The following is a 17,266-nucleotide window of genomic DNA, read 5'->3' on the forward strand; positions in this document are numbered from 1 at the left end:
TGTTATTTTATATTTCATTTTCTCTCTCTCTGTCTATCCCCCTCTCTCTCTCTCGCTCTCTCTGTCTATCCCCCCCTCTCTCTCTCTGTCTATCCCCCTCTCTCTGTCTATCCCCCCTCTCTCTCTCACCCTCTCTCTCTATCTCTCCCCCCTTTCTCTCTCTACCTCCCCTCTCTCTCCATCTCACCCTCTCTCTGTCTCACCCCCTCTCTATCTTTCTCTCTCCCCCTCTCTATCTCTGTCTCCCCCCTCTCTCTCCATCTCGCCCTCTCACCCTCTCTCTGTCTCACCCCTCTCTAGCTCTGTCTCTCGCTCCTCTCTCGCTCTCTCTCTCTCCCCCTCCATCTGTCTCTCACCCTCTCTACCTCTCTGACATAATATAGAAATCACAATGATGTAGGCTGATAAAGACTTTATAAAACTATATCAACCCAACCAGAAATACAAGTTATACCATACAATAACAATGGTAGACACAAATAAACATACGTATTGCTCCAAAACAAGAGTTATTAAAACAAGAATTATGACAAACTGACTAATACAGTAGACTGAGACAATAAATCAGCTGCTCAGTCCACAGTTCCACACCAGCCAAAACACAACCAGAGAGACCAGAGAGACCAGACAGACCAGACAGACCAGAGAGAGACCAGATTGACCAGAGAACAGAGAGAGACCAGAGAGACCATAGAGAACAGAGAGAGACCATAGAGAACAGAGAGAGACCAGAGAGACCATAGAGAACAGAGAGACACCAGAGAGACCATAGAGAGACCAGAGAGACCAAAGAGACCATAGAGAGACCAGAGACCATAGAGAGACCAGAGACCATAGAGAGACCAGAGAGACCACAGAGAACAGAGAGAGACCAGAGAGACCAGAGAGACCATAGAGAGACCAGAGAGACCAGAGAGACCAGAGAGACCATAGAGACCATAGAGACCAGAGAGACCATAGAGAGACCAGAGAGACCATAGAGAGACCAGAGAGAGACCAGAGAGACCAGAGAGAGACCAGAGAGTCCAGAGAGAGACCAGAGAGAGACCAGAGAGAGCAGCGAGACCAGAGAGACCATAGAGAAACCAGAGAGAGACCAGAGAGAGACCAGAGAGTCCAGAGAGACCAGATCCTATGTCCCCAGTCTTTCCAGTCAGTCTCTGCCTCCTTGCCTGCATCAGAGGGCCTCAGCTGTCAAATGGAAAATGGATGGGTGATGGACCTGAATATGTCAACAGCAGAGGTGAGTGTAGCATTGAGAGGAATCTGTAGAGGGCTCTGTAGACCTCAACTGACCTCTCAGTCCCAGCCCCTGCATTCAGCCCTATACACCAGCCCATGGCCTAGCCCCACCCCCAACCACATCCCCAGCCGACCCCTCTCTCCCCAGCCCCAGCTCTAACCCTGGCCCAGACCCCCTTGCCCCCAGCCACAGCCACCCAGTCTCAGACCCAGCCCCACTAGGCGTAGCCCAGGCCCCAAACTCCGAACTCCAGCCCCAGCCCCAGGCCCAGCCCCAGCCCCAGGTCATCTTAAAACATAAAATGTAACTGCTCTTATTTCCAAATTCCAACACATTCTCAGTAATGCAATACAAAGCTGGTAATAATTCATGTCATTTATTACTATACAAGAGTACAGATACTAGTTACTGATTGCTCAAGGGCTTTGGAGAATCGAGGAAAGTTATTTCAGCAGTGGTTTATGTGCATAAACAAGCATAAATCCAGAAAACATGAACTTGTTATAAATCTAGACATCTGAACATGCTGTCTAACCTCATGTCGGTTTCCAATAGGCTACACTGGGTTTCCAATAGGCTACACTGTGTTTCCAATAGGCTACACTGTGTTTCCAATAGGCTACACTGGGTTTCCAATAGGCTACACTGGGTTTCCAATAGGCTACACTGGGTTTCCAATAGGCTACACTGGGTTTCCAATAGGCTACACTGGGTTTCCAATAGCCTACACTGCGTTTCCAATAGGCTACACTGGGTTTCCAATAGGCTACACTGGGTTTCCAATAGGCTACGCTGCGTTTCCAATAGGCTACACTGGGTTTCCAATAGGCTACACTGGGTTTCCAATAAACTACACTGGGTTTCCAATATGCCAAACTGGGTTTCCAATAGGCTACACTGGGTTTCCAATAGGCTACACTGGGTTTCCAATAGGCTACACTGTGTTTCCAATAGCCTTCACTGGGTTTCCAATAGGCTACACTGGGTTTCCAATAAACTACACTGGGTTTCCAATAGGCCACACTGGGTTTCCAATAAGCTACACTGGGTTTCCAATAGGCTACACTGCGTTTCCAATAGCCTACACTGGGTTTCCAATAGGCTACACTGGGTTTCCAATAGGCTACACTGGGTTTCCAATAGGCTACACTGGGTTTCCAATAGGCTACACTGGGTTTCCAATAGGCTACACTGGGTTTCCAATAGGCTACACTGCATTTCCAATAGGCTACACTTTCATAATACTGGTAGCAATGATTTCTAAATGGAAAATGACAAACAGTTTACAAGGGGTGGGACCTTTGCTAATGAATAGTACTTTATTTGCCTAATAACCCTGAGGTTATCACTAACGGTGAAACATTTGATGATTAGATATAACTGTTAAAGTGTGTAATACAGCATTGAGGCAGTTGATAGAACAATGACTTGTATAACAGCCTGCATCCTATTGGTTATGTATGTCAATGTCACTTTGAAATGCAGCCTATAGAAGATAGGTTTTGCCCAGCATTGGTTCTTTGTTAACAGCCAGTGTAGTGCTGTTTTACTACTATTCATTTAACTATCCACTTAAGCATCACATTGTATGTACAGCACTCTAGAATGCATCAATACACTTTTATGGGAAGTGAACGCATCCTCGTTATCGACAAACACACACACACACAAACACACACACCACCTCTGCCTTGTGAAACTTTCCCTGGGCCTAGGCCAAAAATCTAGCCTGCTGACCCGAAGACCACCAATCTCCAGGACTGACAGATCAGATCAACTCAAAACTTACAATCTGAAATAGTTAGTTACTATAGCCTACATTTATTACAATGTTTTGTGCACAAAACTGCTAAAAACAAACATTTCTCATAAACTCAACTCAACTCAAATCCAATTGTATTTGTCACAAGCGCCGACACAACAGGCGCCGACACACCTTTCCGTGAAATGCTTACTTACAAGCCCTTAACCAACAATGCAGAAAAAAAAAATTAAGTTTGAAAATATTTGCTAAAAAAATGATAAAAAATCGAATAAACCAAGTGAGAAAAAAAAGTAACACAATAAAATAACAATAACACGGCTATATACATACAGTGGGTACCAGTACTGAGTCAATGTGTGGCGGTACAGGTTAGTCAAGGCAATTGAGATAATAGTACATGTAGGTAGGGGTAAAGAAACAGCTGTTTATCTGTCGGCCCCAGCTTCAAACTCAGGTCCTATGTGTACCTAACTGACCCTCTCTGCCCATTCATCGCCATTTACCCGTTGTTGTCTTAGCTCTCCCGACCAACACCCGTGATTGCTTTATGCCTATTCTCTAATGTCAGTATGCCCTGTCTACTGCTGTTTCGGTTAGTTATTATTGTTTTTTTCACTGTAGATCACCCAGTCCTGCTCAGCATGCCTTAGATAGCTCTTTTGTCCCACCCCCCACGCATGCGGAGACCTCACCTGGCTTAACTGGTGCCTCCAGAGACGCAACCTCTCTCATCGTCACTCGATGCCTAGGTTTACCTCCACTGTACTCACATCCTACCATACCCTTGTCTGTACATGATACCCGGAAACTATTCTACCACACCCAGAAATCTGCTCCTTTTATTCTCTGTTCCCAACACAATAGATGACCAGTTTTTATAGCATTTAGCCATACCCTTATCCTACTCCTCCTCTGTTCCTCTGGTGATGTAGAGGTTAACCCAGGCCCTGTAGCCCCCAGTTCTACACATATTCCCCAGGCGCTCTCATTTGTTGACTTCCGTAACCGTAAAAGCCTTGGTTTCATGCATGTTAACATCAGAAGCCTCCTCCCTATGTTTGTTTTATTCACTGCTTTAGCACACTCCGCCAACCCTGATGTCCTAGCCTTGTCTGAATCCTGCCTTAAGAAGGCCACCAAAAATTCTCAAATCTCCATCCCCAATTACAACATTTTCTGTCAAGATAGAACTGCCAAAGGGGCGGAGTTGCAATCTACTGCAGAGATAGCCTGCAGAGTTCTGTCACACTATCCAGGACTGTGCCCAAACAGTTTGAGCTTCTACTTTTAAAAATCCACTGTTCCAGAAACAAGTCTCTCGCTGTTATAGACCCCCTCAGCCCCCAGCTGTGCCCTGGACACCATATGTGAATTGATTGCCCCCCATCTATCTTCAGAGTTCGTACTGTTAGGTGACCTAAACTGGGATATGCTTAACACCCTGGCCATCCTACAATCTAAGCTAGATGCCCTCAATCTCACACAAATGACCAAGGAACCTACCAGGTACAACCCTAAATCCGTAAAAATGGGCACCCTCATAGATATCATCCTGACCAACTTGCCCTCCAAATACACCTCTGCTGTATCCAACCAGGATCTCAGCGATCACTGCCTCATTGCCTGCGTCCATAATGGGTCTACGGTCAAACTACCACCCTTCATCACTGTCAAAAGCTCCCTAAAATATTTCAGAGAGCAGGCCTTTCTAATCGACCTGGCCCGGGTATCCTGGAAGGATATTGACCTCATCCCGTCAGTTGAGGATGCCTGGTTGTTCTTTAAAAGAACTTGTTCTCAACTGGCTTACCTGGTTAAATAAAGGTGAAATAAAAAATGTAATAAAAAACGATACATAGATATTAACAGCCAGTTGCGACAGCATAAATAAAGGGGTCAATGCAAATAGTCTATTGGATTAACTGTTCAGCAGTCTTATGGCTTTGGGGTTAAAGCTGTTATGGAGCCTTTTGGACCTAGACTAGGTGATCCGGTACCGCTTGACATGCGATAGCAGATAGAACAGTCTATGACTAGGGTGACTGGAGTCTTTGGCCATTTTTAGGGCCATCCCCTGACACTGCTCGGTATAGAGCTCGTGGATGGCAGGAAGCTTGGCCGTACACACTACCTTCTGTAGCGCCTTGTCGAGCAGTTGCCATAACAAGCTATGATGCAAACAGACAGGATGCTCTCGATGGTGCAGCTGTATACCTTTTTGAGGATCTGAGGACCCATACCAAATATTTTCAGTCTCCTGAGGAATAGGCATTGTCATGCCCTCTTTATGACTGTCATGGTGTGTTTGGACCATGATAGTTTATTAGTGATGTGGACACCAACGAACTTGAAGCTTTCAACCTTCTCCACTACAGCCTCAACAATGTGAATGGGGGTGTGCTCTGCACCCCTTTTCCTGTAGTCCACGATCAGCAATTTTGTCTTGCTCACAGTGAGGGAGAGGTTGTTGTCCTGGCACCACACTGCCAGGTCTCTGACCTCCCTGTAGGCTGTCTCATCATTGTCGGTGATCTGGCCTACCACTGTTGTGTCGTCGGCAAACGTAATGATGGTGTTGGAGTCGTGCTTGGCCACGCAGTCGTGGGTAAACAGGGAGTACAGGAGAGGACTAAGCACGCACACCTGAGTGGCCCCCGTGTTGTGGATAAGTGTGGCCGATGTGTTGTTGCCTATCCTTACCAACTGAGGGCCGTCCATCAGGAAGTCCACGATCCAGTTGTAGAGTGAGGTATTTAGTCCCAGGGTCCTTAGCTTAGCGATGAGCATTGAGAACACTGTGGTGTTGAACCCTGAGCTCTAGTCAACAAACAGCAATCTCACATAGGTGTTCCTTTTGTCCAGGTGGGAAACAGCAGTGTGGAGTGCATCTGTGGATCTGTTGTGGTGGTATGTGAATAGTAGTGGGTCTATGATTTTTAGGCAAGTGTCTACACAAAGATGTTTATTGTTAAACATAATTCCTGTGACTGTTTTGCGCGTTTTGAACTTTTGCCTCAATAAAGTGTGCACCTGTTCACAAATCTCTGCTCTCCTGCACCTGACTTCGCTACCAGTACGCACACACCTTGACAAACATGGTAGCAACACAACATGGTAGCAGCACAAAAACATGGTACAAACATTATTGGGCAAAGTCAACAGCACAAAGGTCAACAAGGTAGAGACAACAATACATCATACAAAGCAGCCACAACTGTCAGTAAGAGTGTCCATGATTGAGTCTTTGAATGAAGCGATAGCTAGCTAGCTACATGCTCCATTAGCTAATTGGGGGAGCAGTAGGTTTAGTATGTCGTGTTAAACATCGTTGGCATTGCACTCAGAAATATCGTCTACAGAAAAGTTTCCTCATTAGAAAATGTATTTGTTTTTATTAAACAAAATGTAGTGGACAGGACACTGTATTATCAAAACATTGGCTAATTTATGGTATTTCACTCTCCACTCTGAGTGACTGTTAAATCGAACTGAACGGGTACGTTGCATGACGGTTTGTACTGAACGACACGTTTCCCAGAAACGTTCTTCAATGTTCTTGAACATACTTTGAGGTACATTAGCACTGTTTGGTGGGTGTGGGGGGTATTTAAAGGGTAGCGGCGCATTCCCCAACACACCCAACCCCTCCCTGTTTTTCAACTGGTCGTTCAAAACACCACCGTTCAGTTTAATTATACGTTAAAAACCGTGTTTTTCTTACTGAATTCAGCCCTGTTTGAACTTGACGGCCATAAGGAGGGGCGGGGATGAGCAATAGGCCTATAAGATGCCAGCCACCCATGTCAATGGGACAAATGTGTAGGTTGAAGTTGTCCCTATAGACGCTGATCTTGGGTATTTGCCCCACTTAAGGTTAGTTTGAGGGAGTGGGGAGGGGAAGCTTATCCAAAATCTTTACTTTGGGGAAACTTTTCCTCTGAGCAGCGAAAAGAGAATGTAGCCTCACACCCTAACATTTATTTAAGGAAAAAATACATTTAGAAACAGTAGGGAACAAATAAATATCACAATGAATAAATTTAACAGTAACCCTTCCACACGTTGTTAATAAACCTTTTGAATTTCCACCTATAGCAAGACAAGTGCCTCTGGCTGTGCTTCGATCATACAGTGCATTTGGAAAGTATTTAGACCCCTTGACTTTTTCCACATTTTGTTACGTTACAGCCTTATTCTAAAATTGCTTAAATAGTTTTTCATCAATCTACACACATTACTCCATAATGACAAAGTGAAATCAGGTTTTTAGAAAATTAAGCAAATGTATTAAAAATAAAAAACTGAAATACCTTATTTACATAACTATTCAGAACCTTTGCTATGAAACTCGAAACTGAGCTCAGGTGCATCCTGTTTCCATTGATCATCAAATCAAATCAAATCAAATTTATTTATATAGCCCTTCGTACATCAGCTGATATCTCAAAGTGCTGTACAGAAACCCAGCCTAAAACCCCAAACAGCAAGCAATGCATGTGAAAGAAGCACGGTGGCTAGGAAAAACTCCCTAGGAAAAACTCCCTAGAAAGGCCAAAAACCTAGGAAGAAACCTGGAGAGGAACCAGGCTAAGAGGGGTGGCCAGTCCTCTTCTGGCTGTGCAGGGTGGATATTATAACAGAACATGGTCAAGATGTTAAAATGTTCATAAATGACCAGCATGGTCAAATAATAATAATCATAGTAGTTGTCGAGGGTGCAACAAGCACGTCCGGTGAACAGGTCAGGGTTAGGGTTAGGGTTGAAACTGGAGCAGCAGCACGGCCAGGTGGACTGGGGACAGCAAGGAGTCATCATGCCAGGTAGTCCTGAGGCATGGTCCTAGGGCTCAGGTCCTCCGAGAGAAAGACAGAAAGAGAGAAAGAGAGAATTAGAGAGAGCATATTTCAATTCACACAGGACACCGGATAAGACAAGAGAAATACTCCAGATGTAACAGACTGACCCTAGCCCCCCGACACATAAACTACTGCAGCATAAATACTGGAGGCTGAGACAGGAGGGATCAGAAGACACTGTGGCCCCATCCGATGATACCCCCGGACAGGGCCAAACAGGCAGGATATAACCCCACCCACTTTGCCAAAGCACAGCCCCCACACCACTAGAGGGATGTCTCCAACCACCAACTTACCGTCCTAAGACAAGGCCAAGTATAGCCCACAACGATCTCCGCCATGGCACAACCCAAGGGGGGGGCGTCAACCCAGACAGGAAGACCACGTCAGTGACTCAACCCACTCAAGTGACGCACCCCTCCCATGGACGGCATGGAAGAACACCAGTAAGCCAGTGACTCAGCCCCTGTAATAGGGTTAGAGGCAGAGAATCCCAGTGGAAAGAGGGGAACCGGCAAGGCAGAGACAGCAAGGGCGGTTCGTTGCTCCAGCCTTTCCGTTCACCTTCACACTCCTGGGCCAGACTATACTTAATCATAGGACCTACTGAAGAGATAAGTCTTCAGTAAAGACTTAAAGGTTGAGACTGAGTCTGCGTCTTTCACATTGGTAGGCAGACCATTCCATAAAAATGGAGCTCTATAGGAGAAAGCCCTACCTCCAGCCGTTTGCTTAGAAATTCTAGGGACAATTAGGAGGCCTGCGTCTAGTGACCGTAGCGTACGTGTAGGTATGTACGGCAGGACCAAATCGGAAAGATAGGTAGGAGCAAGCCCATGTAATGCTTTTTAGGTTAGCAGTAAAACCTTGAAATCAGCCCTTGCCTTAACAGGAAGCCAGTGTAGGGAGGCTAGCACTGGAGTAATATGAGCAAATTTTTTGGTTCTAGTCAGGATTCTAGCAGCCGTATTTAGCACTAACTGAAGTTTGTTTAGTGCATTATCCGGGTAGCCGGAAAGTAGAGCATTGCAGTAGTCCAACCTAGAAGTAACAAAAGCATGGATTAATTTTTCTGCGTCATTTTTGGACAGAAAGTTTCAGATTTTTGCAATGTTACGTAGATGGAAAAAAGCTGTCCTTGAAACAGTCTTGATATGTTCTTCAAAAGAGAGATCAGGGTCCAGAGTAACGCCGAGGTCCTTCACAGTTTTATTTGAGACGACTGTACAACCATCCAGATTAATTGTCAGATTCAACAGAAGATCTCTTTGTTTCTTGGGACCTAGAACAAGCATCTCTGTTTTGTCCGAGTTTAAAAGTAGAAAGTTTGCAGCCATCCACTTCTTTATGTCTGAAACACAGGCTTCTAGCGAGGGCAATTTTGGGGCTTCACCATGTTTCATTGAAATGTACAGCTGTGTGTCGTCCGCATAGCAGTGAAATTTAACATTATGTTTTCGAATGACATCCCCAAGAGGTAAAATATATAGTGAAAACAATAGTGGTCCTAAAACGGAACCTTGAGGAACACCGAAATTTACAATTGATTTGTCAGAGGACAAACCATTCACAGAGACAAACTGATATCTTTCCGACAGATAAGATCTAAACCAGGCCAGAACTTGTCCATGTATACCAATTTGGGTTTCCAATCTCTCCAAAAGAATGTGGTGATCGATGGTATCAAAAGCGGCACTAAGATCTAGGAGCACAAGGACAGATGCAGAGCCTCGGTCTGACGTCATTAAAAGGTCATTTACCACCTTCACAAGTGCAGTCTCAGTGCTATGATGGGGTCTAAAACCAGACTGAAGCGTTTCGTATACATTGTTTGTCTTCAGGAAGGCAGTGAGTTGCTGTGCAACAGCTTTTTCAAAAATTTTTGAGAGGAATGGAAGATTCGATATAGGCCGATAGTTTTTTATAATTTCTGGGTCAAGATTCGGCTTTTTCAAGAGAGGCTTTATTACTGATGTTTCTACAACTTTATTGGAGTCCACCTGTGGTTAATTCAATCGATTGGACATGATTGGGAAAGGTGCACACCTGTCTATATAAGGTCCCACAGTTGCATGTTGGAGAAAAAAACCAAGCCATGGGGTCGAAGGAATTGTCCATAGAGCTCCGAGACAGGATTGTGTCGAGGCACAGATTTAGGGAAGGGTACCAAAACATTTCTGCAGCATTGAAGGACCCCAAGAACACAGTGGCCTCCAACAGTTCTTAAATGGAACAAGTGTTGAACCACCAACACTCTTCCTAGAGCTGGCCGCCTGGCCAAACAGTGCAATCGGGGAAGAAGGGCCTAGCTCATGAGGTGACCAAGAACCCAATGGTCACTCTGACAGAGCTCCAGAGTTCCTCTGTGGAGATGAGAGAACCTTCCAGAAGGACAACCATCTCTGTAGCACTCCATCAATCATGCCTTTATGGTAAAGTGGCCAGACGGAAGCAATTCCTCAGTAAAAAGCACATGACAGCCCGCTTGGAGTTTGACAAAAGGCACCTATAGACTCTCAGACCATCAGAAACAAGATTCGCTGGTCTGATGAAACCAAAATTGAACTATTTGACCTGAATGCAAGCGTCACGTCTGGAGGATACCTGGCACCATCCCTACGGTGAAGCATGGTGGTGGCAGCATCATGCTGTGGGGATGTTTTTCAGAGGCAGGGACTTGTCATTATGGGGTATTGATGAGGAAAAAAAAGTCACGTAACAAAAAGTTGTAACGTAACAAAATGTGGAAAAACTCAAGCGATCTGAATCCTTCCCGAATTCACTGTATCACTCCCCCACAGCCCTGCTGGATAAACTTCAGTCAAAGGAGACTGAGGAGGAGCAGTCGGAAATCACAATCCACAGTTAGTGTGACTCACGTCTTCTGTGTCTTTTCTGCTCTGTCTAATCACTGCTTTGCGCTGCTATTCATAGCAAGTCTCATTTAGAATGACATAAGCCCTGGTATTGTATTCCGCTGCACCATTACAGCCTCAGGAAAGGTTCACACCGCTGTGTTATTCTTCCTGTTCAAGTCAAAGTTGAAGTTGAAATTAATCAGACTTATTCTCCTATGGGCTCCCTTGAGGTCAAACTGAAGTTTAAAGGTCATGCTGCTGGTATACCTGGCCTACTGTTGTGTTCCAAATATATCTTTGTGATGGAATACATTGCACTAAATGCAATGTAATCTAAGCCACTGCAATGAAATATGAGCCAATATAATCCAACATATGAGTCACTGTCAATGCTGTCAGTTCTTTAAGTTGCTTTGTATAAAAGCGTCTGCTAAATGACCATACAGTAACTTTGTAAACAATGTTTACCATTCTATATGATGGGCTGCTGTGTTCCTAAGATATTTATGTGATATACAGCGCATTCGGAAAGTATTCAGACTAGGGTTGCAAAAGGTCGGAGCTGGGCTTTACGGAAGTGGCCAGAAAAAAAGACATTGCTTAAAGAAAAAAATAAGCAAGCATGTTTGGTGTTCGCCAAAAGGCATGTGGGAGACTCCCTAAACATCTGGAAGAAGGTACTCTGGTCAGATCAGACAAAAATTTAGCTTTTTGGCCATCAAGGAAAATGTCTGGCGCAAACCCAACACCTCCCTTCACTCCAAGAACACCATCCCCAAAGTGAAGCATGGTGGTGGCAGCATCATGCTGTGGGGATGTTTTTCATTAGCAGGGACTGGGAAACTGGTCAGAATTGAAGGAATGATGGATGGCGCTAAATACAGGGAAATTCTTGAGGGAAACCTGTTTCAGTCTTCCAGAGATTTGAGACTGGGATGGAGGTTCACCTTCCAGCAGGACAATGACCCTAAGCATACTGCTGAAGCAACACTCGAGAGGTTTAAGGGGAAACATTTAAATGTCTTCGAATGGCCTAGTCAAAGCCCAGACCTCAATCCAATTGAGAATCTGTGGTATGACTTAAAGATTGCTGTACACCTGCAGAACCCATCCAACTTGAAGGAGGTGGAGCAGTTTTGCTTTGAAGAATGGGCAACAATCCCAGTGGCTAGATGTGCCAAGCTTATAGAGACATACCCCAAGAGACTTGCAGCTGTAATTGCTGCAAAAGGGGGCTCTACAAAGTATTGACTTTGGGGGGGGGGGGGGTGAATAGTTATGCACGCTCAAGTTTTCTGTTTATTTGTCTTATTTCTTGTCTGTTTCACAATAAAAAATATTTTGCATCTTCAAAGTGGTAGACATGTTGTGTAAATCAAACGATAGAAACCCCCTAAATACATTTTAATTTGTGGTTGTAAGGCAACAAAATAGTAAAAATGCCAGGGGGGTGAATACTTTCACAAGCCACTGTAACTATTTACAGTATCTGTACATGGAATTGTATTTGTTTGTTTTTATACAATTTTTTTTCATCTTTACTGGAAATGCCACGGGCACTATCTGATGTGTGGAGTCATTTCACTGCAGCTAATTTGAAAAGAAAAGATGTGTACATTTGCAAATACTGTGCCAAATCGTATGTGAAGAATGCAACAATGATGCAGATTCATCTGGCCAAGTGCATAAAGTTCCCTCAGCACTCACAAGCAAGCTCTGACAAAAGTCTCTCTACTTCTATTCGAGGTGAAAATGATGAATCAGACACCTTATCAATAGCAACAGCTCATGGTCCTCCTCGAATCAGAGTTTTTTTTAACTCAATGGAGGAACGTAGTCAGATAAATGCTGATGAATGTCTTGCTCGAGCTGTGTATTCTGGTTCACCTCTGATGCTCACAGGCAGTGTATTGGAAGAGATTTCTGAATGTTCTTCGCCCAGCATACACCCCTCCAACCAGACATGCTTTATCTACTAATTTGCTGGATACAGAGTTCAACAGAGTTCAAGTGAAGGTCAAGCAAATCACAGAGAAAGCAGATTGTATTGCAATCATCTCTGATGGGTGCTCGAATGTTCGTGGGCAAGGAATAATTAACTACATCATCTCCACCCCTTAACCAGTATTCTACAAGAGCACAGACACAAGGGACAACAGACACACCGGTCTCTACATTGCAGATGAGCTGAAGGCAGTCATCAATGACCTTAGACCACAGAAGGTATTTGCACTGGTGACAGACAATGCCGCGAACATGAAAGCTGCTTGGTCTAAAGTGGAGAAGACCTACACTCACATCGCAACCATTGTCTCTGCTGCTCATGCGTTGCATCTGCTCCTCAAGGACATCATGGCACTGAAAACAATGGATACACTATACAAGAGAACCAAGGAAATGGTTAGGTATGTGAAAGGTCATCAAGTTATAGCAGCAATATACCTCACCAAGCAAAGTGAGAAGAATAAGAGCACCACATTGAAGCTGCCCTGCAACACCCATTGGGATGGTGTTGTCATCATGTTTGACAGTCTCCTGGAGGGGAAGGAGTCTCTCCAAGAAATGGCCATATCACAGTCTGCCGATATGGACAGCCCCATCAAGAGGATCCTCCTGGATGATGTATTTTGGGAGAGAGTGGTAAGCAGCCTTAAACTCCTGAAACCTATAGCAGTAGCCATTGCACGGATTGAGGGAGACAGAATGTGTGTGTGAGCGTGCGTGCCTGCATGCCCACAAATGCTGAGGCTCCAGATACTCAACTAGTCTTAAGAAGGCCAGTTTTATTGCTTCTTTAATGAGAACAACAGTTTTCATCTGTGCCACCATAATTGCAAAAGGGTTTTCTAATGATCAATTAGCCTTTTAAAATGATAAACTTGGATTAGCTAACACAACGTGCCATTGGAAAACAGGAGTGATGGTTGCTGATAATGGGCCTCTGTACGCCCATGTAGATATTCCATAAATAAATCAGCCGTTTCCAGCTACAATAGTAATTTACAACATTAACAATGTCTACACTGCATTTCTGATCAATTCAATGTTATTTTAATGGACAAAAAAAAAGGCTTTTATTTCAAAAATAAGGATATTTCTAAGTGACCCCAAACCTTTGAACGGTAGTGTATGTGTGAGACTCGATGAGACTGTAATGTATGTTGACAATGTTTACCATTGCATATGTAGTGAGTAACAGCTATGTCTGCCTCATACTTCCAGTCAACGCTGGCTAAATTGGTTCATTCTGTTATGTAGGTCACACTGTAGCTACAAGCCCACTCACCACTCAGCACAGAATGCATTCAAGAAGTCAGATATTTTGTTTGAGTCCCAAATGGCACCCTATTCCCCATATAGTACACTACACATGTCAAAATCGATCAAAAGTAGTGCACTACATAGGGAATAGGGTGCCATTTGGGATGTACACAATGTGTGTCCCACTTTATTCAACGCAGGCTATAGAGTACGGTAGAAAGGTTTAGAAATCATAATTTATCTCTTGACTTGATTTTTTGGTGGAGAAGTTTTAGTTCTGTGATAGTTATCTAGCCCTCCTCCTGTTGAGAGAGCTTCTGTCTTTGTAACAGTTGAACAGTGAAGTGGCCCAGTTTCTAAACTTCTTTTATGTTTTTCCCTGTAGGGCTTCATCTCTTGTTGTGAGATGTAATACACTGGAGTAAACTTTCCAAATTTAACCCAGAACAACGTATACGATCTGACGTTGAATTATGATTCAAGTCCACTGGTCCAACCTACATTTACATCTCCACAGACAAGGTCTATTAGGCCTATAATCCACCTCTATTTTCAGTGCTGACTGTGTGTGTGTGTGTGTGTGTGTGTGTGTGTGTGTGTGTGTGTGTGTGTGTGTGTGTGTGTGTGTGTGTGTGTGTGTGTGTGTGCGAGCGATCGTGCAAGCCTTTGTGTGAGCATTTGTGTGAGAATTTGTGTGTGTGTGTGCGTGCGTGCGTGCGTGCGTGCGTGTGTGCGTGCGTGCGAGTGTGTCAGAGAAAAAACATCTTCATGAAAGAGCAGAGCAGCAGATAATGTGAACACTAGGGTTTCCTTAAACAAGTCTTCTCCACTGGGGGTTTTTCTCCTTGGCCGCTTTTTTTCTTCTTCCAAGCATAGTTTTAAGTCTCATTCCATTATAATGTTGACAGGCTGTATCCCCAGTGATGAACGCCGTTGTAACAACTTGTGCGTGTGTGTGAAAGTGTGTGTGTGTGTGTGTGTGTGTGTCAGACAAGTCAAGCTGAGTGTCTCAAGTGCTTGTCACCTGAGGCAGTACACATGGGGTTACATAGCCTACCTCAACCCCTTTCCACACACACACATCACTTTCCATTACCCGAGGCTCAGGAAGATCACTCCACACGGTCCTGTATGTGTATGAGACAGCGAGGGGTGTGTTGTGTTAGCATGATGGATGGACACTTGAAGAAGAGAACGAAAAAAGTCAATTCGTTGACAGGGAAGTTTATACAGACATTATGCTACACCACCTACATGCAACATCTATTGTTCCCCTGACAGTGTTTCAGCCTCACTCATAACTGATCTCAAAAGGCTCTCTGACAGGGTTTCAGCCTCACTCATAACTGATCTCAAAAGGCTCTCTGACAGGGTTTCAGCCTCACTCATAACTGATCTCAAAAGGCTCTCTGACAGGGTTTCAGCCTCACTCATAACTGATCTCAAAAGGCTCTCTGACAGTGTTTCAGACTCACTCATAACTGATCTCAAAAGGCTCTCTGACAGGGTTTCAGCCTCACTCATAACTGATCTCAAAAGGCTCTCTGACAGGGTTTCAGCCTCACTCATAACTGATCTCAAAAGGCTCTCTGACAGTGTTTCAGCCTCACTCATAACTGACCTCCGATAAATCCACTATAATTGAAAATTTCAATAAGCATTTTTCTACGGCTGGCCATGCTTTACACCTGGCCACCCCAACCCCGGTCAACAGCACTGCACCCCCCACAGCTACTCGCCCAAGCCTTCCCCATTTATCCTTCTCCCAAATCCAGTCAGCTGATGTTCTGAAAGAGCTGCAAAATCTGGACCCATACAAATCAGCCAGGCTAGACAATCTGGACCCTTTCTTTCTAAAATGACCTGCCGAAATTGTAGCAACCCCTAATACTAGCCTGTTCAACCTCTCTTTCGTGTCATCTGAGATTCCAAAAGATTGGAAAGCAGCTGCTGTCATCCCCCTCTTCAAACGAGGGGACACTCTTGACCCAAACTGCTACAGACCTATATCTATCCTACCCTGCCTTTCTAAGGTCTTCAAAAGACAAGTCAACAAACAAATTACTGACCATTTCGAATCTCACCGCACCTTCTCCGCTATGTAATCTGGTTTCAGAACTGGTCATGGGTGCACCTCAGCCACGCTCAAGGTCCTAAACGATATCGTAACCGCCATCGATAAGAAACAATACTGTGCTGCCATATTCATTGACCTGGCCAAGGCTTTCGACTCTGTCAATCACCACATCCTCATCGGCAGACTCAATAGCCTTGGTTTCTCAAATGATTGCCTCGCCTGGTTCACCAACTACTTCTCTGATAGAGTTCAATGTGTCAAGTCGGAGGGCCTGTTGTCTGGGCCTCTGGTAGTCTCTATGGGGGTGCCACAGGGTTCAATTCTTGGGCCAACTCTTTTCTCTGTATACATCAACGATGTCGCTCTTGCTGCTGGTGAGTCTCTGATCCACCTCTACACAGACGACACCATTCTGAATACTTCTGGCCCTTCTTTGGACACTGTGTTAACAACCCTCCAGATGAGCTTCACTGCCATACAACTCTCCTTCCGTAGCCTCCAACTGCTCTTAAATACAAGTAAAACTAAATGCATGCTCTTCAACCGATCGCTGCCCGCACCTGCCCACCTGTCCAGCATCACTACTCTGGACGATTCTTACTTAGAATATGTGGACAACTACAAATACCTAGGTGTCTGGTTAGACTGTAAACTCTCCTTCCAGACTCACATTAAACATCTCCAATCTAAAGTTAAGTCTAGAATTGGCTTCCTATTTTGCAACAAAGCATCCTTCACTCATGCTGCCAAACATACCCTCGTAAAACTGACCATCCTACCGATCCTCAACTTCGGCGATGTAATTTACAAAATAGCCTCCAATACCATATTCAATAAACTGGATGCAGTCTATCACAGTGCCATCCGTTTTGTCACCAAAGCCCCATATACTACCCACCACTGCGACCTGTACGCTCTCGTTGGCTGGCCCTTGCTTCATACTCGTCGCCAAACCCACTGGCTCCAGGTCATCTACAAGACCCTGCTAGGTAAAGTCCCCCCTTATCTCAGCTCACTGGTCACCATAGCAGCACCCACCTGTAGCACACGCTCCAGTAGATATATCTCTCTGGTCACCCCCAAAGCCAATTCCTCCTTTGGCCATCTCTCCTTCCAGTTCTCCGCTGCCAATGACTGGAACGAACTACAAAAATCTCTGAAACTGGAAACACTTATCTCCCTCACTAGCTTTAAGCACCAGCTGT

At 44.7% G+C, this 17,266-nt stretch overlaps 1 protein-coding gene across 1 annotated transcript in view; it reads left to right on the plus strand.

Annotated features, from left to right (window-relative positions):
* Positions 1-1,209: 1,209 nt before the first annotated feature.
* Positions 1,210-17,266, plus strand: part of LOC123724587 (putative uncharacterized protein DDB_G0290521) — a 47,473-nt gene continuing 31,416 nt past the window's right edge. Inside the window, exons 1-2 of the mRNA XM_045688756.1 lie at positions 1,210-1,243; positions 1,372-1,526. Of these exons, the coding sequence (XP_045544712.1) occupies positions 1,210-1,243; positions 1,372-1,526 (189 nt within the window). The remainder of the gene's footprint in view (positions 1,244-1,371; positions 1,527-17,266) is intronic.

This window comes from Salmo salar, chromosome ssa10 (genome assembly GCF_905237065.1).
Source record: "Salmo salar chromosome ssa10, Ssal_v3.1, whole genome shotgun sequence".
NCBI classification, from domain to species: Eukaryota; Metazoa; Chordata; class Actinopteri; order Salmoniformes; family Salmonidae; genus Salmo; species Salmo salar.